The 25,114-nt window shown below is 38.7% G+C and overlaps 1 protein-coding gene across 1 annotated transcript in view; it reads left to right on the top strand.

Moving 5' to 3' along the window:
• The first annotated feature begins 437 nt into the window (after positions 1-437).
• LOC134290975 (calponin homology domain-containing protein DDB_G0272472-like) overlaps positions 438-25,114 on the top strand; it is a 35,493-nt gene continuing 10,816 nt past the window's right edge. The window contains exons 1-5 of the mRNA XM_062858214.1: positions 438-585; positions 17,914-18,073; positions 18,448-18,569; positions 19,511-20,225; positions 21,165-21,368. Of these exons, the coding sequence (XP_062714198.1) occupies positions 438-585; positions 17,914-18,073; positions 18,448-18,569; positions 19,511-20,225; positions 21,165-21,368 (1,349 nt within the window). The remainder of the gene's footprint in view (positions 586-17,913; positions 18,074-18,447; positions 18,570-19,510; positions 20,226-21,164; positions 21,369-25,114) is intronic.

Raw genomic sequence — 25,114 nt, 5'->3', positions numbered from 1 at the left:
TACATTTTGCTTACAGCATTATTTTTTTTGTTTTTCTCAGGAAAAACCCTTAGATAAACTACGAAATCAATCAAATCAGTGTTTTGTTGCAGCATTAGCCTTGTTACCCAGAATTAGCGCAATTTGGGTAAAAATTAAGTGTACGTTATATCGAAGCAAAATGTACGTTATATCGAAGCACAAAAAACGAACTGGCTTTTTTTCGTGAAAACTCAAGTTTTTTATTATTGGTTTTGTGAATTTCACCGAAATCATTTTTTGGGATTAATTTCACGTCGAATACATTAATACTAGCATTAAAAATATTAAATTTTGCTCTGCTTCGATATAACGTACACTTTGATATAACGTACAAAGAGAAAACTTTTTTGTGCGTTATATCGAAGAGTACCTGTACTTCGCTCTGTGCCATCGCCAAACTGTTTGAAATCGTCATCATGGACCCGCTATTCGCTCACTGCAAACCGTATATTAGCTCCAACGAACATGGATTCATGCCGGGTCGCTCTACGGCCACCAATCTGTGCCTCACCTCTCAAATCATCGAGAGCATGTCGAAGCGCGTTCAAACAGACTTAGAATTAAGTAACATCATTTTGGCTTAAACATAGCTTGTTGATTAGACAAATAAACAAATATAAAGAGTTTAATCTTGCCCAGTTTGGGTAGTGGCTACTGTTAGAATCGATCAGATTATAAGTAAACAGAAACGATCAATCTTTGCAGACATATGCAAAATGGTTCAGCACAAATGGCTTAGGTCCAAGAACCTTACTTTCGTAAGGTAAATTTCTATCTAGGAAACCTTGTGAACCCGGTGTTCGCGTTTTTCATCAAAAATGAAATGGCAAACTCGCGTGTCATGCCTCGAGCATGTGTACTTGTCAACAACACAACCGTTGCTACACTCATTTCTGAACTAATCTCAACAGGAAATACGTCTATTGATCGGTGTATTTATCGTATGATGAACCATCCACGGATGCTTCCAAACAAGCCACCGCATACTGCACTTCAAAAGGCCTTCCGCTAATTGTTGGCAGTGATGGTAATGCTCACCATATCATCTGAGGCATTAACTTGAGAGGCTCCAGTTTGATGGAATGCTTAAGTAGTACAGCTCTTGGATTACTTAACATAGGAAACAACCCAACCTTCATGGTATCTGCTAGAGAGGAAGTGTTAGACATAACGCTTTGCTCTAACAGAATTAGTCAGGAGTTGACCAATTGGCATGTGTCAGATGAAAAATTTTCATTTGATCATCGATGTTTTGCACATCTAAATGTTACTTCCTTAACATTGCGTTTCAGGAATCTCCGGTCAACGTGGGTAACGTGGTAACGTGGGTAGATCACCTTAGAACGGTGCGTTACGGTGTAAGATCTACCACATTGCATCAAATTTTAATCTTGCTATTTTCCTGCCTAAAGTGGTTGCATTGCAGATTAAAGTTTGATGTATTTTTTGTTATGTTTATGTTTTGTTTTTAACTGATAATAATCCTTTTGTTTTAGCGACATTCAGGTAATTTTACTGTATAATTTTGAAAAATAGTAAGTGTAACGAGCGTATCACTTATATCTTATCTAGTATTTATTTACTAATCCTGTATTCTCTTTTCAGTGAATTTTACCATCATAGCTGGCTCTTTTTAGCAAATCACCGTACCTACACATCATCATATTGATACATGCGAACATGTTTAAGTGTCTATATCGTTCTGGTAGCGTTTGGTACTGGAGGTCCACGCTTCCATCTTTCCCCTCGATTTCAAGGTGTAGAATGTTTTCAAATATTGACTATGTTGAAATCGTTCTATCCCTTGAAATCTTCTCTGCGGTACATGCTGCGCAGTTGGCCTGGCCATTAGACAAGAAAAATGATAGACCTGAAAAGTCTTCATTTTCCAGGATGCATTCAAGTAATGGCTGCGTTAGTGATTAGATTAGAAATCGATGTGACTGAACAGGTAAAGTACATTGGAGTCATTCTTGATTCCAAGCTTTCCTGGACACCTCATATTGAGTTCAGAATCAAGAAAGCTTGTATGGCCTTCGGGCAATGCCGGCGTTGTTTTGGTACAACTTGGGGGCCAAAACCCAAGTATATCAAATGGATTTACACAACTGTTGTTCGACGATTGTACGACATTTCCCCGAAAACCAGTTCCCCGAATGAAGTTTCCCCGAAAGTTTTTTCCCCGAATGTACCATTTCCCCGAAAAATGTTTCCCCGAATGTACCGTTTCCCCGAAAACAGTATTGCATCTTTTAACATTCTTCAAGCATTTGCTGACGCTTACCACGCTGACGTAGTACACGTGGGCCGTGATTACCTCCATGCACAGCTTGGGGTATGGTCATTAGGCCGAAGAACGCTTAGCCAAGGTAGGTCAGGCTGAAGTACCTTAAGCTGAATGAGTTTTGCAGCTGAAGTTCATAAGGCCGAATGTGTCAGTTGGCTATTTTTCTAGTTTTCTTTATAAATGATGTTCAAATTTGGTTTTGAAGTCCTAGAAGATGATTTGAGTCCCTTGAGTTTTTTAACATTCTTCAAATCTAGCGCATTATATGGATACTGGGATATACTTCCATGGTTTTATGGAACTCTTTTATCATTTTCCCTTTCCTCTCATAGATAACTCCTTGATGTTGATGTTATAATGTTACGGAAATATTACTGATCAATCTGCAACATACTATCTGAGATTTTCCTTTTTTTATAACACGTAGCTGTTTCGAGTTTTATTATTGCACAGTTTATAAGTGGTAGTTTATTAAACTACTGACTACATCATGGCAGATTCACCTTCTTTGAGAAGTCGGCTATTCTTTTGAGTATTGGGTTTTATTGTCGGTAAACCTGTTTTTTTATTCTTCTTTTCATAACAGCTATTCTATCACAGATGTTTCCATTTTTTAAAATAGGCGGCTTTTTGACGTTTATTCATATAATTTATTCAAATTATTCCACTAGATTGCCCGTTTATGACTTTGAACATAATCGGACTGATGACCCATCACTTTCACGACCCTTTCGGTCAAATGAACTTCGGCCCAACATTCTTCGGCCTGACATACTTCTGCTTAATTACCGACTTTTCAGCCTTATTGATAACCTATCTTATAATAAAATTTCCCTTCTTTCAAGCATAGGCTGTTCTTTCAAGGTGAACTGTTCAGTTAACCATCAGTAATTTAAGTGCTGCTATATTTATTAATGATTTTTTGTTTTCGTGTACAACTGTTCTAGTATCTAAAGGTATTATATGTAGTAGAAATCTTCATCAGAAATTCTCCCTTCTTTCATCATATACTGTTCTTTCAAAATATGTTGTCGAAATATTGGCGGCAGTTCAACTACCAATATTTTCTACAGAAATTGCAATTTCAAATGTTAGTTTGGTCATGATAAACTTGAATGATGTTGAATCGATTCACAAAAATTCTGAACAGTGTTTAGTTTAAAATCTATTTATAAAACAAAATTTATTACTTTACGTGTCAAAGCCTGTTAATAAACATTAAATTGAGCTCATAGACTTCTTTCGGAAGCAAGCATAATTTACATTATCGCGATCGCGTGTGTTATACTTAGTATACAACTTTTGCTGATAATGAACGTTATTAGATTACTACAATTACGACTACTCGTTTTGAAGGTATTATTGTTTCTAAAGGGTGATTTCATCAATTGAATATTAAAAAATAAAAAATAACACGAAAGAACAGCCTATGAATAAAAGAAGGGAAAATTATGATGAGCGTGTTCTTAGTTGAGTGCCATATCATTTTCTATCAGTACAACAGAAAAGAACGACCCATATATAAAAGAAGAGCAAACCTTATGAATAATATTTTATCTCGTAAAATCCATGATAAAAGGGAATGCACCACATCAATGAGGTGAGAAAGATTCCATGATTTTGATGTCTTATTCCATTCGCAAATTTTCTCAAATCTGAGTAGGTAAACATTATTGAACAGTTTTTTTAATGCCTGCATATCAGCCCTCTTTGTACAAAGGCTAACTTTCCGCAACTTCATTCCAACAACTAGGTCGAACAGTGAAAATATTCAAGAAAATGATCTGAAACCAGTTCTAAAAATAGTATAATAAATATTTCGGGGAAACGGTCCATTCGGGGAAACGGTCCATTAGGGGAAACGGTCCATTCGGGGAAACGGTTCATTCGGGGAACCGTTTTTCGGGGAAAAAACTTTCGGGGAAACTTCATTCGGGGAACTGGTTTTCGGGGAAATGTCGTACAATCTTGTTCGACCAATATTGGCCTGTGCGGTGGCAAAACGGCGAAGTTAAAACGATTCAATCAAAATTAGGCCATCTCCAACAGATGTGCTTGATGGCGATGTCTGGAGCGTTCTCTTCAACTCTCACGGCAGCGCTCGAAGTTCTCTTTGACGTTGCCCCACAACACATTCATCTCAAACAAGAAGCTCTTTCTTGCACTTACCGGTTACGAGTACTCGGTCTACTAGAGGAAACTCTTAAGAACCGCACATCAACACACACCTCGTTGTGTCCACTTTTGGTGACTTGGGACAGAATTGTCCTTGCTCCAAGTGATCTTACAATTGCTTGTAATTTTCCATATAGGACATTTTCGACGAAATTCGCTTCCCGGGAAGAGTGGACATCTGGTTATCTGGAGAGAAGTATTTCAGATGGCATCGTATGTTACACTGATGGCTTCCTTCTCGAAGGTCGAGCAGGTGCTGGTGTTTATTCTCGTGAGCTAAGGCTGTATCAGTCTCACTCACTTGGTAGACACTGCACCGTTTTTCAGCTCGAAATCTTTGCTCTTATGCGCGGAGTGCCATCTGCACTTCAGCAGCACGTAATGGGCAAAGTAAAATACGTCTGTTCAGATAGCCAGGCTGATATCAAATCACTTGCTTCGGCCAACTCTAGGTCGAAGATAGTTATCGCTTGTCGAGCTCAAATCGAGGAGCTGAATTTAGCTAACGATGTTCATCTTGTATGGGTGCCTGGCCATTCTTCCATCGCTGGTAATGAATTGGCTGATGAGTTAGCTCGCACTGGAGCATCACATGACTTTATTGGCCCTGAGCCAGCTATTCCGATATCGAAGTGTTGGGTAAAGCTTCAGATTCACACCTGGGCTGCCACTCAACACAGACAATACTGGAATAGTTTGGAGTCATGTCGTCAATCCAAATTGTATTGTACTGAGCCATCTCTACGGGTGGTGAAGTATCTAACTAATCTGTCAAAGCAGAACTGCAGCCTGCTGGTCAAAGCGTTTACTGGCCACTGCCGATATAGCTATCACATGGCGAATATTCAGCAATTCAGCTTGCTGAGTCCGATTCTGGAACTTCCTATCATTTGATATGTATGTCGTTCTTGACCCGCCGTTGTAAAGAGCTACAGGCTCCCTTTACGCTTTATGTGTTATTACGGCACCCTTTTCAGGGCGTTACTTTGAAAAGATAGAACTGGTTTATATCAATGGCAAGTTAACTTGAGTAAATATTTTGAAATAACATTGTAGTGAGAACAAAATGCTTCTTTGAAGATCCTAAACTATATGGTAGGATAAACAGAGTACCTAAAGGTTTTGCCTGTCCAAAACAGCGTTCTGTCCTAATGTGTAATGTACAGCTAAATAGTGTGAAATTCCACGTTGCTGAGTACGATTCACCTTAAAATATAATGACAAGTGACATATTTGATATACTATCACAAAAGCACACACCATGAAAACTTATGAGGTTTCTATTTATTGTCATCCAAAACAGTGCAAGCAATCGATATCCCATTTGAATATTGATAGAGTCACCAAAAATTGGTTTCATAGTACATTATCATACATAAAACACATCATTGCTCTATCATTATCAACATATACATATTTCGACCCTGTTTTCCATCACCACCACTGTCCACTCAATACTGTCACAGAGAGATTGCGGGGGCTTTGAAGGACCACTTCACTCACCACTCGTCAAATTATCCACCCATGTGGTTGGGAGAGGGCCAAACACCCTTCCCCTTACCCCGTCCCTGCCTGATATCGACATTCATTGATTTTAAATGAAACAGAAAATTAAACTTCTGCTTGGTCGAGCTTTGTGTCAAAAACCGGTTGACGAGCAAAGGCACCTCCGGAAAAAAAATCGCCCTAGCAGGACACAAACGCGGGCCCGTGCTCAATCTCCGCTCAAACCGCTAAAAACAACGCTCTTCGACCAACAACCGTTTCCGTCTGGACGTCACCTTTTTTTTGCTGAAGCACAGTGGTTCAGTGAAAATGTTATTCTGTTTAATTGAGCACTACAGAACAAGATGTTAACAATATTTGAACTTCTCAAAATCGTATCATATTGGATGCTAGAATATGTTAATCTATACTCAAACTTAATACATTTTCTTTTACTGGCATTTAACCAGATTTTCTACTAGGCTCAGTGTACCAGTTATGGCTATAGTACCTCAGATTCGCCATAGTTGCTTTTCAACCTTTAACGATACAAATCAACAAGAAACATTTCGTGTTCAACAGATCACGTTCACAAAACATGGTTGCAATCATTCAAATTTCACAATTTGCTCAAATTTTTATAGAAATAAATTATTTACCTTAGCTTTTCGGTCTCCTTGCACCCTATTTCGCCATAGTGTACCAGTTATGGCAAGTCCCATGCATGTAAATAGTGCGAAGAGGAACCCAAATTAACAAATGTGTCCATAACTGGTACAGGGTTCCTACCATCGGCACACGCCGTAATAAAATTTATTACGGTATTCTATTCTATTCTATTCTATTCTAGTGCTTGCACAGCCAGTATTGAAAAGCATCCTGGAAATATCAAAATTTCTTCTGATATTTTCTTGTCAGCATTAATATTTGCAGCATATCAGAAATGATGTGACACAAATATTAAAACGGCCAGGCCCACTGTGCAGACTAATGGATTGGAAGATAATTCAAAAACTGAAGGCAATCAGGTTATCCACTTATGAATACCATGATTGACAAACCTTTTTGAATTGAATAAAGGAAGAAACGGGGACAACCGTACCAACCGTTTCGTTTTAGGGGAATGGTGTTTGGACATGAGATCGTTGGGAGTGGTGCTGCTAAGAAGGTTAATGCACACTCCGTTATAGTTGGCATTTCTTCTCCTGGGATGGGACACAGGCATTTCTCCATGTGCCCTGGCTTCAAAGCCTAGGCTTAAGCGCCATTACTCGCTCTCTGAAATGAGAAAAAAGGATACTGATCCCTTCCCCGAATGTACAGAATACAGAATAATAAGTCTAAAAACAACAAAAATAGAAAATTGCTACAATACCCATTCGTTCAAAGAAATTTGAAATGATCATTTCAAAAAGCCATATCATGATTTACTAAAATCAATTTCTTCCTGAACCTGTTGGATCTGACGATTACCACAACGAACCATAAATGCAAGATGAACCCTATTTTGGTTCGCTTGTATTTTTTTAAAGTTATATTAGTCAACACTCATGGTGACAAACTGTACAAATATGTTGTAAGAATATTGAAATGATAAGTATACTTATAAACAAATGCAAAATAAATTTTACTTCTGGACCAGGAAAGAGGCTCTGGTAAAAGTCTTATACTTATGAAATAATGAAAATAGGATAAAACACGGTGTATCTGGTAGAACAAATTTATTACAAAAAAATGGGCATCGCTAATTTTTACGCTACGTGAAAGTTGACGCTACCTGCTTTCATTCAAGCCCAACATCGAAATATTCCATCGGGGGAACATTTTCATACAAAAATTGGGTATGTTTGTTAAGTAGAAATAGGGATTAATTTGGAACCGTGTATTTTGTATGGGAAAAAACAGTATTCTGAAAAAGTTGTTCGGGATCCCTCGGTGGATTTTTTTATGGGGGACCCTGCAAATGAAAGCTGAAAGCCTCTATTTTTGAATAGCGAAAAATTTGACGATGCCTATTTTTTTGTTATAAACTTTTCCCATACACACGCCGTGAAAACCGTTACTGTTCTCATCCTATCCATTGACGTTTGATGCTCAATACCGCGGATGTATTGAACCATGGTAATAAATATACATGTATTGTACCAAATGCTACATCCTAGCAGGCCGATATATATCTGGTGGTGTGTTTGGAGCTTCAGGTAGATTGTCTGTCTAAAGCATAATTTCACCTCAAACCCGGTGTACGGTGCACAAAAATTGGCCATATGACTTATCAAATTCAAAGAATTCTCAATGTATGCCAAATTTGTAATACATAATTATAAAATGGTTTGATCTCACCAAATCGATGCTTTTTCCCGAAATCCATAATTTGAATCATCTTGATCCTCTGCCTTATTTACGTCCAATTGATGGAATCTTGGACGGAATCCATAGCACTTCTAATCATTATTCACTTTTTATTTTTCCGCAGACCACGGTAGAAAAATTGGTTTATCGTATGTGAATGCACTTGCCCCAAGGCTTGCCCACGATTGCCATCTATCGATGGGTCCAATTGAACGCACAATGTTTATTTTTTCAAACGCAAACAAGTTCTTCTCCTTTTGATATATTTTTTTTTGCTCACTCTGAGTTCACGACTTTATCAATAACTCTGTTGTTTTAGCTGTTCCAAATAGGTCTTCATTAAAATTCGCGTTGTTTAACACTAATACGGCACGCGAACATTTCACCGGCAGAATCCTCGGCCGAATTTTCAGTTTCCAGCCAAAATCTAATTGAAACATTGCAGGATTCACTTATAAACTAGCCATTTTTAACCCGATTGAATCACACGCGGAAAAGAAAAAAAAATGACAGGCGGCGATTCCAATAAGCAATGGTTATGTAAGGTCAACGTTTAAGCACCAGATTTTCCGAAGCAAACACAAGCACACACGACAAAACGGGGAAATAACGACGAATTCCGGAATCTTTGTAAAATAATTTTCCAATTCGGCAGGCCTATTCAACAACAATCGAGGAAAAACGTGACGGACGATTTGAAAACGCAGCCGCTCCGGCGCACAGCTTGCTGCGATCTCGTAATAAAATTTATTACGGTATTATACTAAAAGTAGTTTTGGCTCCGTTTCTATATTTTTCCTGTAAAGTATGAAAACTAATCAATCATTTGGCATCAGTGTCTTAATTTGTCAAATTACAGTCAACCGCACCGACGCCCAGTGGCTGCTGCGTCGTAGATTTGTTTTTGTTTTGATTATCGTGTCGACAACCCATGTGCTACTCTCTGAAGTTAGAGCGATGAAAAATTCATTACCTCGCTGTCTGCTGAATTTCAACCACCCACTAATATTCAAAGTCAGCAAATTCATCTTCAATTGATATTTTTTGGTTTAAGCACGATTTAAAAGCAAAAAGTGGTGCTGGTGCATACCATTCACCTAAGGCAAGCATAATAAATAAAATTAGAACAAAATACCGACAATTGCGTGCCTTAAATAGTCTTAAATCACAAAAATTCTATTCCAATATAAAAAATCAAATTCATATTCACCGAGCTCGCGCTGAAGATCAAAACTGAACTTCAGCTACAGCTGATTATACTACGAGGCGTCGCTTTCATTGTCTTACTTTCTCTTTGTCCTGTTCATTCTCGGCGTCATGCTGGTGGGTGACTGCGTTCGTGTATTTGTGTTAGTTTTCGCACTGATTGAACATCATTGGGCTGAATTTTGCAGACACTGTTTGGCATATCGATGACATTCGTCGGTCTTCTTCTAATTTTTGTAGAAATAGTTTTTCTTAGGTAGTGCGATAACTTGTACAGGCACCCTATTTTTGAAACATACTAGAGAAACTTGTTATTAATTAAAAGATACAGAATGTCATTTGACAAATAGAGAGATGAAATTGAACAAATCACATTCTGGTGGGATTCGAACCCTCCTCCGTATTCGCCAGACCGGAGTTTTAACCAACGAAGCCACTGAACAAGTAATGATTCTGTGGAATAGAAAGCCAAACTGACTCCGAGCCTACACCATGAACATTATCATACAATTTCATGAAATATATAAATGCATGCATCGAGTACCACAAACGTCGCCCCTGAACCACTGTGCGCCGCCCGGAGCGTAATGCGACGAAATCCCAGGGAAATGGAAGAAAAACACACGCCACCACGTCGCGCCAGTAGTCAGATAGAGCGGAATAAACGCTCGACAGAGGACAGATTTATGTGTTTTCCTATTGGTTCCAGTAATTTGCACCCGCTCGCCACGCACGGAGAAGCTTCTCCGGTTGCGTATGGAATGTTCGCATGTCCTCTCCGACGGTCAGCCAGCCAGAAGTGTGGTTGTTGGTGGCCAAAGGGCAGATGGGAAGCGAAAAATTGGAGCCTGATACACGCGGACTTTAGACGTAGTTCCTGGTTGGTACGTGCTCGTCGGGATTCGAAAAAAATAAATCGGTGATTGTAGGAGCTGCTACCGAAATCCAGACAGGCCCACAGCGTTTTCGGTAAACAAAGCATAAATTCCATTTTTGAAAGTTTGAAAATCCGGATCGAAGCTGGACTATCGGAAATGAGAGTTGCTGAAAATTGAAAACCATTCCAAACTGGGCTTAATTGAGTTAATGCACTGCGTTGGGGTGACAAACACCTGTTCGCGCGATAAATCAACTATAGTCTATAGAGTCGAACGGATTTCATGCTTTGTCACAATCAACATAAAGCCCTGCATAGTGAGCCAGTATATTGAAGATGCAGACCTAATTTCCGGGGTGGAGTAGGGTAGAGTAAAAAGTGTTCAAGTATCTCTGTATTGGGCTTCGACTATACAGATGGCACAAATTTCCCAAATGGAGGAGAACGTACCTCTGGAGCCTACCTACTGATACCTGGTATTGGGACATGATGTCAAATATGTAAATTTGCAGTTGTGGCAACCGTCATGAAACTGAAATCAAACAAACTATCTAATAGTACATTGAGATAAAAAAAATGGCGACTACGCTTGCGACAAATTTTATGTTGGTACTACCGGAGGTTAGAAAGGAATTTAAAAAACAAATATGAATGTTTGAAAGTAATTAGACAAACTGAAATTTTTCCTGAAAAACTACTTTCTGTGATGGTGAATATATGTACATAAATTCCACAGTTATATGGATATTAATTTCAAGCGGGCGTTCACAACTATAAAGCGATAAGTAATTATACTCGTGAAAGTAATTTGTTGATTGCGAAGCTCTTTAAAATTGGACAATGTTCAACTTTTTTCAGCTCAGTGTACTAGTTTTCACGTGAATATGCCTGAATAAAATAAACTACGTCGATATTTTTTAATTTCGAGAGGCTTTGCCCCCCTCCAAATTACGTCACAAGTTGGCGCGTATGGCCAGACCCGCTACACTCACACAAGGAATTAATGAGATTTTCTGCCGGGGACCAGCAGGCATCTTCAGTGTGTGAGCGTTGGTGGTCTTGTATTTTTAGGCGACAATGGCGCCTGCCACGTCAGGTTGCTGGTCAATGTGGGGAAGGGGAAGGAAGTGGTGATTGCATTCGTTTGTATCCACATCAGATCGAATATACCTTTGCGTCTGCACAAACTCATGCGGATGTCAGTGTTAGTGGGATATGGTTGACAGAGGGTTCACACATTAGTGCGTAGATGCCAGCCGTAAGGTGATAGATTAGTTCGATTATGACTATGAAGCTGAAGCGGCACAGTTCGCTTAATTGCATAACTCGTATGCGTTATCTGATAGTTTGAAACTGTGCTGTGAAAGTTAGAAGGAAGTAAAACGTTTTTTCAACCGTTTCTGGTTCTAACGATGGCTAGAACATATCTGAAGCCTGTATCCGCAATAATCGGGACACAGAAGTACAGCTGTAGCTCTGCAATAGATCGAAAAAAATGGCCAAATAATTTACTGAGAACTCTTTGGTATATGTTTAGTATTGGTGGCAAATTTCATAAAATCGATGCATTACTTTTAACAGACGGGGTTTTAAGCATTTTGTACACTGCCCATAACTGCATAACAGTCACATTCGACAAAAGTAGGCATGGGAGAAAATGGAGCTCAAAGTTTGCAATTTGCGTTAGTATGGAAAAGGATGGAAATTCCAAAAAATTGCCAAAAATTCAAAATGAATCCTTTTCTATTCTGCTATTCTGCTATTATCAACGCATCCCCTGGCTTTCGCCCATCTGCGTTGTCTTTTCACTAGGCAATACGTCTACCAATTGATGTTTATGGGCTTGCCGGACCAAGTCATGTAGCTAAGCCAAACACCCCACCTACAACTGTTGGGTAGGCACCATTGTCCCGCCCACTGGTCTTTTACAGCTAGTTGTAGGTGCATGTGTGCGTGTAAGTATTGGAGTGTGTGTGTCAGTGTTGGTGTATTGTAGGCGCCAACTCGTTCTAATCCACTCTGATAGCTAACACCCTATTGAACCATTACCCTTAAATTTGGCAATCTATGAAATAGAATGAGTTAAACGCCTGTAGAAAACAGTCAGTTAAATCAAACAAGGAATATTAGTATTAAAGCGAAGATACAACGAAGCAACGCCCCGAACCTCGAGAGCACAAACCCCAAGAACCAAATGACAGGCAGCGCCGATAAGTCGATCGACTGGCCACCATCAGTGAATAACCAATCGAGTAAACCCCCCAGCACAAACTGCCACCAGCTCTCCCGACCTGCGCCCAACAAATCCGAGGCACAGCCCAGCCTTAGCTTCACCTTAAAACCAAAATCTAGATTACAGAGCACAATACTTCCCAAGTAACCACACAGCTCGAGCCGCAAATCACGCACAACACGGCACAAATAAGACAAACACTACCACGCCCGTACAACCGAACCCGACCTAGAGTAGAGAAGGGTCTCTTTCCACTCCAACCCGGACTCAACTGCACCCACAGGGCAGCGCACCTCACCCACACCGCACTCATTCATGCATCACTGTCCGAGCCGCACGGTCACCTGGGTTGAGTCTATCTGCATGACCTCGCCCAACCCGTAACGCAGAGTTTAAGTCCCTCTCTTGCATTACAAAGTACTCCCTCTTCCCAAAAATCTGTGCGTGGTATAAATGAGATCTTAAGGCTGAAGAAATCGTCACCAATACAACCGCCAACACTGAGCACTCAATGATGTCGGCCTTATCAACGACGACCCCCTCAGTCCCAAACCCAATTATCCCACACTACCCAAGTAACCACCCTGCTGAAGCCGTAAGCACCACACGCACAAAGCACACACACACCGACACGCACCACCCCACACAAACCACCAAGGCCGAACAAAAGCGGAAAGCGGTGCCACCACTGCTGAATCACGAGTTTTTCAGTATAATTCAGCAATCGTAGATCCATTCTTCGACCCTACTCAGCCCTAACGGTCCATAGCAATGCCTGTCAATATATGCGCCTCACACATGCAACCCCTACACCCTAACAGTATGGTCACTTGGGTATCCCTGGGTTTTGACATGATGGTCAGGGATCACAGCCATCAAAACGTTCCACACTTTATCAGGGCTTACGACCTGTAGACATGATGATTTCTCAATAGTTTCAAGCTCTTTCGGACCTTCCGCTATTGGAGACCATCATGGCTAGCGGTGTTAAATTCAAAATGAATCCTTTTGCAATGAAACCTTCTACAGCTCTTCTTCTATGCTGGGCGAATAGTTGAAAAAATAATAAGACCAAAATATGATTGGCTGTACGCTATGAGGCCAGCGTGTATTCCCAGTGTGACTGTTATGCGGTTACATTCGTGAATATTTGATAATGAGACAAAACGACTTGGTATTTTTTACACATTTCGTAGAACAAACTTGTCAAGTTCATTTGGGTGAATGAAAGTACTGATGATTTGGAGATGATCCCCGGTATTAACTCAATATTGACAAAAACTACAAATGTTACAATTATGCAATTATGGGCAGTACAATCATGACCAATTTTCATTCGCCATCTATTATGGTCAGTGTTTGGACGAAAAAGTGATCAGTGAACCACTCGGCAGTTTATCTTCCCTTCTGTTGGTTCTGTTTCAATTATCAAGCGGTGTATGTTCTCTCGTCGAGTCGCATGGTTCACGAAGGAACACAAAGAAGATACACCGATATAGTCAAGCTGCGGCGATGAGCGGGCATCGCTAAGTGTAACACTTACCGATGATCTCTCATCGTTGGCTTGGGACAACTGTGAATAATCGTTATTTTTATCAGTATTTAATGCGTTTTCGCATTAAAAACGTGAACTACTATTTAATTTAACTGCATTCATGACGTTGCAGGTTGTGTAGTCACAATAAAAAAAGAATTATGACAATAAAATATTCTTACCGAATGCATCGCTTTCATTAGCGTCATCGAGCATCTTCTCTCTCGATTGCGCTCTCGTATCGAACCGGACAAGAGAATGAACAGCATTTCGAGAGGCGTTCCTGAGCATGTCGGTTCACGAAATGTTACATTCGCGAATGTATCACTTGCTGAGCATGGACCATTCACTGGTTCGCGATAAAAATCCACACAATGATTATGGTTCTTTTACGCTACAGTGCAAATTTCTGTGATGATAATTATGAAATTTTGTTAGCAGTAGTGATAGTTATAGAGACACATTCTTGCAAAATTTCATCAACTTTGATCAATTGTTTTGAAAGCTAATGGTGCTGATAGGGGTGAGTGTTGGTGAAAATTTTTGCGATGTCTGTCTATTCATAACTTTTGAATTTCTCTGCCAATTTTCATGAAATTTTCACAGGAGGTAGTTGATTATGTATATATTATGTCAGCAAATTTTAACGTCTGAGTTTTTACGGATCATAAATGCAAGGCCCCTACACTTATTTGGTATTAAGCTATTGCAGAACATACTGTGATAGGTTTGACGCACCCTTTTCTTTGCCCTTGAAGTGGATTGCGCATTTGTCGAAGTATAAATGGGTCCACACTCCCTTTTGGCCCTTCATACAACAAAATTGGGAATATACTACTGTCCAACATCTTGATCTGGCTATTAAAACGAACTTTATGACATGACAAGTCTTGCACTGGTGGTGGATTTACATGACATCACATCACATCATATTATGTCTGCAAATTTTGATGATTATTGCTATAGAACTTTCAATAGTACATTTGAAACAATAAAGGATGCTGACTAATTGCTGTCTGAGGGACTAAAATAACGTTCAGTCCCAATACATGTTTCGACTTTAAAATTGTGATTTTTTTTCTGAAATTTTGACTATGCAACAAATGTAGAATGAGAGGTTTGTGTTCAAAATTTCAGCCATTTCCTTTGCCAAATTGAAAAGTTACAGCGCTGACAACCATAATTAGGGGCTGTACAAAATTCAATGGTGCACATTCTACTCTTTCATTGCTACAACAAAAAAGTACTGCACCGATTCACATGAGATTTTGTAGGTGAAATGAACACATTTTTAGATGTTATTAGGCCAAATTTTAGCAATTTTAATGTATCTATTGCAGAGTTATAGCTGTATTTCTGTGTCCCGATTATTGTGGATACAGGCTTTATGAGTTCTATATGTAGAGAGGAGTGTATGGAGAAAGTGAATATCCAGGGATTGAACCCAGGACCTTCTGCATATGAATCAGAAGCGGTAGCCATAATACTACCAAGCCCGTATTGATAAGATACTCCAGGAAGAATCACAAAAAATACTAATGAAAGGTATCACAATGAACTCCATCTGTAGTGGTGTCATCGAGATTACTTAGAGTTATTCACTGAGTAACAAGCTCATTAACTCTTGACCTAGTGCACGTGATTTAGTCAGGGATTGCACAAGATATTCCAGCAGGAGTTCATACAGATCCTTCAGAAATTTATTCGACATTACCTATCTACCACCGATAAATCGATTAAATTCTCCATGGATTCGTTTCTTCAAGTATTCAGAATTTGTTTTAGTAATTCATCCACAGATCACTTCAAAAATTCTTTCAGAAAATATTCTTGAAATTTTATTAAAGAATTTTCCCAGCAATTTTCAGATAAACTTCTCAATTATTGAATCCAAGGGTTTCTCGAGAAGTTTCTCTATGCATTTCTCTAGGAAGTCTTCAAGAAATTATTTCTGGGATTCCTTCAAAAATTTTCCTGGGATTTCTTCGTTTATTCTTTCAGAGATTCATTCAAAAGTATTTCGGCAGATTTTTTAAGAAATACTTTGATGGTTTCTCTCACAATTTCAAATTTGGATTCCTTATGAAATTCTTTTGAGGAGATACATGTGTTTTTCTCCAGACACTTGTTCAGAGTTTTGAGGGTTGCTTCAGGAAATTTAGCCACGGGCTTATTCAAAAGTTCTTCAATGGAGTTTTTAGAAATTATTTTTATATTTTCGTTTTAAATCTTACGGAGATTGCTTTGGAAATTCTTCCCAAGGTTTCTTTAGGAATTCTTCGAGTAATTTCTTCAGTGATTTTTTTAGAACTTTACTTTCGAAAATATCTCCTTAGAGGTTATAAGAGATTCCTGCTGAATTTGTTCAGATATTTCTCCAGGGATTTTTCAGAAGTTCGTTCAGAACATGCATGAATTTTGCTGAAAAATTCTTCCAAAAAACCCCGTAGGGTTGTCTCAAAAAAATCCTTGAAAACTACTCGCGATACCATTGAAAGAGGTTTTTCGTGAAATTCTTAAAAATTATTAAGAGATTCTCCTGGACAAAAAATGCTGAAGCAATTTCTGAAGTTATCTTTCAGACAATTCCTGAATGAATGCCTAGAGAAATGCCTAGGTTACTTATGTGAGATTCTCCTTATTCCAATGAGGGACTTTAAAAGGAACTTTGCAAGTAATTTGAGGAAGTATTCCTGAAAAAAATTGGAATTTTAGAGAAAATTTTTCTTTTAGAAAATATATTAAGAAATTGCAGAAAAAGGTACTGTTAGAAGTCTTGAAAAAATCCAGTATTCAATTTCTGAGGGATCCCTGGTGGATTCTTGAAGGAATCTTCGAAGGAACTCCTTGAGATACTTCTGAAGGAATTTTGAGATTTTTTTTACAATTTCGAAGGGAATTTCTTCATAAAAATCACGCAACTAGTTTCTGCAGAGATTTCTGAAAAAATATCCTGCAAAAACAAAAACAAAAATGTGTTAGAATTCTTTGGAGATCCACAGAAGATTGTTTGATAGAATCTTTGAAATTTTACCTGGAAGAGCTGGAGAAATCTTGTAACGTTTTACGTTTTTCAGAGTTAAAATTTTAGAAGTTTAGTAATCTTTTGACGTTTTTATCTTTTCAAGTAAAATCACTTGAATTCGAATTAGATTGAGCTCAGTTAGAAATTATTAGTCGATAAAGGTTTGTGTCTAAACTAAGTCAATGTTGCACTTGACGTCACCCAATATGGTCTATGTGTAGTGATTTGTAACATTTGTAATGTTTTATTCGTGAGTTGTAAATCGAGTTACCGAAGGCGCGAACTCTATGTCGCCATTTCAAACTCAATTTTGGGCGCAATATTTATTGAAAATAATAGGCTCATTATTAGAGCAGGTTTCTTAGCTTTAGGAAAACTTAGACTCGGTCATTTCGCTTCCACAACGGCTGGTATTCAGAAGTTTCGCGAGTTGTTCCAATTTAGTATTTTTTTTTTTGCATATAATTTCTATTAGTGAACACGGTAGTTATAAACGTTTACAGAAAAGGTAAAAAGTGATTGGAGTAAATTTGACCAAGTTGTGATTTTAATTTATGTAGTTGTCCTATAGTGTAACGTTCGAAGTCGGTGCAGCCGACATTCGCGGATTTCTGATTTGATTATTTAGTACTCAAAAAGGTAAATTATTGTTTTCTACTCGACTTTCATTAATTGAATAAATAAATTTTAAAATCAAATTTCGCGTTGGACTTTCCAGCGCTTGGCGCTTTTTGGGTACGGGCTGGAGTTTCGTCGTGCGTCGACCGAAGTCGACTAACAGTGTCCCCGGTGGTATTTTGGACCGCCATTTCGTCCGAGGACGATCTACGTGAGTCCGTGCAATCGTCAAGGCCCGCCCTAAGGGCAGTCAAACGGGAGTGAGTGAGGTCGCCTAATCCAAGTGAAGCGAAGCCAACCCGGGGGTCGCCAATAGCCCACCGGAATAGGATCCAACCCGTTACAACCCGGATCCATAACGAGAGCGCGGTCCCCGCGCGTCGTCAATTATCGTGCGAAGGACCGAAACCCGAACTGATAGTTGGGAGTCCTCTTAACCCCGCTCGGCCTAGTAGGAATCTTAGTACGCGAAGCCGGGTCGTTGGGAAGAGTGGGCTTCCCTCTTGAAGGAAAGGTCGATTCCGGACGTTCTCGTCACTAAAATCGGAGGCCATCCGTCCAGCCGCCACTCACCCCGCAGCTCTAACTTCGGCCATACCCGCACGGACTCCATCGCTGTACGCCAACACTGCAGCGACGGCGGGTCAATCCTTTCGCCGCCATCGCAACGAAGGTACCCACCGCCATCGTCAAGGTTCACGCCATCGAGCCGTGACGAACAACAGCATCGAGTCGACGAAGAAAAACCCTGCGCAGGTATGTGTTAGACTGTAGACATGGCCATGATCTAGTGTTTCCAAGAATTCCCCAAATCGTGTGAAACCCAACCAAAACGTCCAACCCGAAATAAAGATCGAGATTGTTTAATGTTTGAAGATCGAGTAGTTTTTTGTTTTTTCAGTTACGTTACCGTTTAGTGCAAGTTGGACGAAGTTCGCTCCAATTGCCAGTACCATACCGTTTTCGTTACTACTGGAATCTTCGCTCTGTTTTAAACTTCTCTCGTGGTGTTAAGTGGGTTGAGCGAGTCTAAGTAGGGATTCACGTTCTTTTGGGATTTTTCAGATTAAAGATTGCGTTTTTAATTGATTTTGAGCCAGCGACCGTTCGAGAACCCCTGAGGTGGGAAGACTCAATATTAGTCGGGCAAAATTAAAATTGACCGGTGGTCTCTCGTACCCCGAGAGTGGCGCATAAGCCATCGGTTTAGTTCAAAAACCTCGAGCAGATTCGCCGAACGGTTACAGTGGCGCCCAACGTCAAAAGTTTACGTTCTCAGTCAGTTGGATTAAAAGTACAAGAATAAACTCCACTTTAGTGGTTTCAATATTTGAATTTAACGTCTATTTGAATTTAGTTTCTCTTTTTTGAATTGGATAGTTTTAAGGAATTTGAATTGTTTTTTTGTTGGAGTTGTTTTGAAAAGTTGAATTGAAGTGTTTGAACTATTTTTTCTAGGTTTAAATATTTTGAATTTGAAATTTTAGGTTAAGCGTGTTGAATTTTTTTTGAGTTTTAGGTTAAGTTGATTTGCATTACAGTTTTTAGGTTAGGTTTTTATTTTGAATTTGTTTAAAGTTATTTGGAATTTGTTAAATTGCTTTGGATTTAATTTTGAATTGGTGATCGATAGTTTGCGCTGGAAGTAGCAGGAATGAAGTTGCATTATTCTTTGCCGACGGCTGATCATCTTTTAGAAGATGAGGTCGATTATGAACTGCGACTTAGGAAAATGAGACCAGATAAAAGGGAAAGTTTAGAGGACAAGCGGCGCTTGTTACGGAGACTAGTAAATGAAGATAGAAAGCTTAAAGTGTCTTATGCCCCTATCGTGAATATTATGGAAGATAACTTGCGAATTGAAAAGAAGATAGCAGAGCTGGATGAAATGTTGAATAAGAAGATAGATTACGCGACGGTTTCAAGACTTCGGCATTATTTGACCAGGGCTGCTAGGGCAGCGACAACGGATGATGTAGAAGTACAGGTGAAAGAGGATCTTTATAGTCGTATTCAGGAAATATTTAAAAAGTACAAAATAAAAATCAAGAATCCGGAAAGTGAATCAGAAGAAGATCAGGATAAGACAGAACAGAAAGATAAAACCGAACAAGAAAGGGAAGAACAGGAGCGGGGAGAGAAGGAGAATAAGGATCGCGAATGGAAAGAACAGGAGCAAAATGAGAATGAAAAAAGCGAACCTGGAAAGACATTATTAGAGCAAAAACAGAGAGAGAAAGAAGATCGTGACATTGAGGAGCAGACAAGAATAAATAAAATGAAGAAGGAGCAAAACAAGGGAGGAAAGGTGAAGAGTCATGGAAATAAATCCGAACTTGAGTTGGAAAGAGAAACCAACGATGAGAGTAATGATGAGAAACTACAAGGAGCGGTACGAAAGGATAGGCAGAGGTTTGAGGAATACTTTTCTGAAAAAGATCGAGTTCGGAGAAACAGTAGCGACAGAAAGGTTTCGTTGTATTCAGTAGCGGGAAAAGTAGTCGAGAGATACTCTGAAAACAGGCGAAGCGACGAGCATCGCAATGAAAATAGGAAAGAATACTACAACGAAACGGAGAGGAAGAGAACTTGTAGAGAGCAGGAGAAACGCGTGAAAGGCGATAGACGAAGTAGTTCGGAAGATGATCATCGCCGTTATCGAGAGGAAAGAGATCATCTAGAAAGACATTGGAGAAGAAAGGATGAAAGGAGAAGTCCGAGCCAGAGGAGGTCGTGTAGAAGGTCTAACAGAAGAAGATCAAGCAGTCCTGAGGATCGTCATAGAGGAAATAGAAGGGAGCATCACAATAGCAGGGACAGATACTATTCAGATAGCGAAAGTGATAAAGAAAGACGTCAAAGATATCGAGGAAGCCGAAGGAGTCGAAGATATTCTTCATCCAGTAGAAGCCCCAGCATAGAAAGAGCCAAGTACAGAAGATCAAGGGTTCAAAACTGGGAACTGAACTTCTCTGGTGATGGTCGATCCATTCAGGTGGAGGATTTTTTAACACGAGTGAAGAAATTAGCTCGCCATGAAGGAGTAACCGAAAAGGAACTTCTAATGAACATTCACCATCGCTTAAAGGGCGAAGCATATGATTGGTGGTTTACCAAAGAAGATCGGTTTACTTCATGGAGGAAATTTGAAGGAGAAATCAGGTTTAGATACGGGAATCCAAACAGGGATAGAGGCATCCGAGGACAAATTAGGGAACTCAAGCAGAGACGTGGAGAGTCATTTATCGCATACGTCACAGAGGTTGAAAAACTGAATCAGTGTTTGGAAAGACCTTTCTCGTATAGAACACTGTTCGAATTGATATGGGAGAATATGCGTCCCCATTACAGATCGAAGCTTTCCGTGATCGATATTGAGGATCTAGACCATTTGATCGAGATCAACCATAAAATTGATGCCAACGATCAATCACTGTACAGGACAGGTCAAGTTTCGAGACCAGAGATTCACCATCTGGAGGCAGAAGAGGATTCTGATGACTGCTATTCTGAGGAGGAGGACACACCTGTCTGCGTGATTCAAAATAGGCAACAGTAACCAGAAAGTAAACCTCAACAGTTGGAGAAAGGAAGTAAGCAACCAACAGGGTTCAGGCCACAGCCACAACCGAGGAATAATTCTCTACAGCAGAACATGACTAATCGACAACAACCACGATTCCAAAATCCGAGATACAAATGTTGGAATTGTCTCAAAGAAGGTCACAGTTGGAAGGAATGTAGGGAACCTAAGAGGGTATTTTGCTATGCATGTGGAAATATGGGTCGTGATTGTGCGATATTTGCCAGAAAACCGTTCGCCAGAAAACCATTCGCCAGAATGACAAACGCCAGAAAACCATTTGCCAGAATGTACCATTTGCCAGAACACTATTTGCCCGAAAGTACCATTTGCCAGAATGTACCAATCCCCAGAATTTAATATTAAATATTAAATTCTGGGGATTGGTACATTCTGGCAAATGGTATTTTCGGGCAAATAGAAATTTTCTACATTTTCTAAGAATTAATTGAAACTAAAAATGTGATTGTGAGAATTTGGTGGATATATTTCAGTCCATTAACATGAAAAATGTCGTCAGTTTCAATCTTTTACAATAATTCAATATGTTCACTGCTAGGATGATCTCTTGGTTTGTTTCGATAAAGGACGACTAGACTAGAACAACGAAAACAGCTGGGAATGATTCACCAGTAGTTATTGAGCAAAGAGAAAATCGATAAAAAGAAATTGATCATTGCAGATGCGTCTGTATGATACTAAGCGCGAGACTTCGATGTAACTAGGCTATAAGTGCATAGGTCATATATCGAAAATACTGCTGACCTGAGACGAGACTCGCGAAGAGGAAAAAAAGCAACGTCAAGTGCAGCCCAACTGAGCTGTCAGTTGTAGCCCGTTTGATTACGTTACCGTGATTTCGGGTGAAATTGATCACTTTTCACAGTTTTTGGTTTTTAATTTTTGAATAGCAATCGATATGGTCAAACTCAATGCTTTAAAACAAGTACGACCACGGGTTTCATCAGTCAACGAGGTTGAAACTTTTACTACAAATAATTTTATTGCAATAAATATCATTTAAAATAAAAAATCAGAAATTTTAGTTTCGGGGTGAAATTGATCACTTAGTGAAATGTCTTTGTAAGTGTTGAAAATAAATTTTCCATCTGAATTAACCACCCCAGAGTGCGAAAAGCTTTGTATAACTTATACAAGTTTAGTAAATTCTTAATTATTTAAACTTTAAATTCAACAAATTTAAAGCAAACGCCCAAAAGTATGCAATTTTCATACTAAACAAGTCGTTACTTTAGAAAAAGTACAATTTTATGCATAAATATCAATATTTATAGAACTTTTGATGATGAAATCGGGTTTAGCGAACACTTGCCAGCTATGAACAGTCATTCGAATATTTATTCCATGCGCAATACAGCCCCAGTAACAAAAGTTTGAAAGTGTCTTTGCAATTCGTCAATCACGCAGTTTCTGAAAATATTAAATTCTATACAGAAATATGTGACTAATTAGCTGTAAAACATGTAAACTCATCATTCAATAACCCTTGCACCAGATAATGGTCATTTTGTACAAATTGTTTTAAGTTTAAGGCTTTATTTTTGACAAATAAAATTTGCCCTCACATCGATCAATTTCACCCCACTGATCAATTTCACCCGAAATCACGGTACCTAAAACGAAGAAAGTATTGATATCCGAGATAAATTCTGAAGCCAAAATTCACTCCGAGCAGCATTTTCTTCTCTTGTACTGTCAAAAATAAATTGAAAACAAAATATTCCAATGATTACATTGTTTGGCGATTGTTGGCGATGCAAAATTTGAATAGGATTCTGTCACACTGTATGTGAGGTGATGCAGTCACGTACGTGTTTGAACCACCAGCCCAAAACATATTGTCAACACAGATAGGAAGAAGAAAAAAATAACAAAGTGGAGAAAAAGAAGACCGTCTTCGCGAGTCTCGTCTCAGCTGCTGACCATTAGGCCGAAATGGGTAGAAATGATGGTCATGAATCGCAATTCAGCGATTATGGAACAGGAATCGGAACGGTTGCTTAAATTTGTTCGGTTTTCCAATAATTAGCTGATACTTCTACAATATTAATATTGCCTTATTGTTTAACCGCAATCAACAATTAATGTCAAAATCTAGTCTTACGAACTAAGAAGAACAGCCTATGCTTAAAAGAAGGCAAAATTCACTAGTTGAATATCAACGGTTTCGGCGCAAAAAAAAACTATTTTTCTACAACGAAACTATTCTCTCTAGTTCAAATAGTGAATTTTTCCTTCTTCTAAACACATGCTGTTCTTTCTAGTTTCATTGTAAGACTATTTTTTGGCATAAATTGTTGATTATGTTAGAACCATAAAGCAATTTTGGTATTGCGGAACTAATAGCTTAATTATTGAAAGAAAAAATAAGAAAAATTAAGAAGAGAATAAAGATCTTAAACCCGTTTATTGTTCCTATATTTAAAAGAAGGAAAGATTCATGGGTAAAATACAGTAGCTCCAACTTCAAGAATTAAATAAAAGGCATAAAAGGAGAAAACGAAAAAAATATGGCCATTCGCCAAAATAACTTTTTGACCTAATGAACTGCTTACCAAAGGACAATCGACCCAACGGCCTTCAGCCGAATGCCCTAACATCATTAATATTAAGATTCTATAACAATAGCCCGAGTGCCATTAGCAGTAATATTATAAGCTCAAATATGTTAAGCTCACATGTTACAATCACCGTGATAAGAGAGTATATTGGTTAGAAATAAGGCAAATAAACTAAGAAGTTCATCTAGAAGGAACAGCAGATGATTAAAAGGAAAAAACTCTACTGGAATTATTAGAATCAATTTCCTCAAGAACAAGCATTTCATAGCATTTGATCAAGTGATATTCGGCCTAACGGTACATTCAAACTTGTGATATTGGGGGTACTGGCTTCATTGGCGAATCTAGCTTTTTCTTTTTTCTCACTCATCCTCCTTGATGAACACGAGAAAGAGCGGGATGCAAAGGGGTGCCGCGGAACCCCTTTCGATCCTTCTCTTTCTCGTGTTTGCTTAGGAGAGTGAGAAGAAAAATGAAAAAAACTATATTCACCAATGACTAGCTTTCGGACAGTGACAGTCAGGCTAATGGTATAAGTAAAACCGTCACTTAAGTTATTATTTCTGTGTATTTTACTCGCTTCCAAAAGGTTTTTGTTTATGGTATTAGATTGACTTAAGTATGTGATCAACAATTCCGGGTAATTTTGCTGTTTGGCACAACAGTTATTATTTAAAGTGATCATGTTATTGTTATTGTCAAAAATAAGCTTAAAAATTACTTTCAATTGAAAGAAGGGAATCTTTGAAAAATATAAGTAAACCAAAAATTCCAAAAAAAGCTGGAAAGAACATCCTATGTCCGTCAAAATCATATTTTCCACAAAATAATTGGTTCCACATCATGATCAACTTGTCCACAAGACAAATTTGTGGAAATGTTCTAACTGAAAAATTAATCTGTTGTGCACAATAAAATAATTAAATTACATCAAATATTTAATGTATGTATTGTGAAGTTTGGAAGGTTTGAGTTCACATCAATTTTTTGTTTGAGAGTGATATGCCCTTCTTCAAACTATAGACTTTTTTTTTAAGTTACTCTACAACCATTTCTTGTTTGCTCTTACATCAGTTCCAACAATTTATTTATTTATTATGATTAGATTGGGTACACTTCTGGATTCAGAATTTTGG

This window comes from Aedes albopictus, chromosome 3 (genome assembly GCF_035046485.1).
Source record: "Aedes albopictus strain Foshan chromosome 3, AalbF5, whole genome shotgun sequence".
Lineage (NCBI taxonomy): Eukaryota > Metazoa > Arthropoda > Insecta > Diptera > Culicidae > Aedes > Aedes albopictus.
Note: the sequence above shows the minus strand (reverse complement) of the source record. Positions and strands in the feature narration are given on the sequence as shown.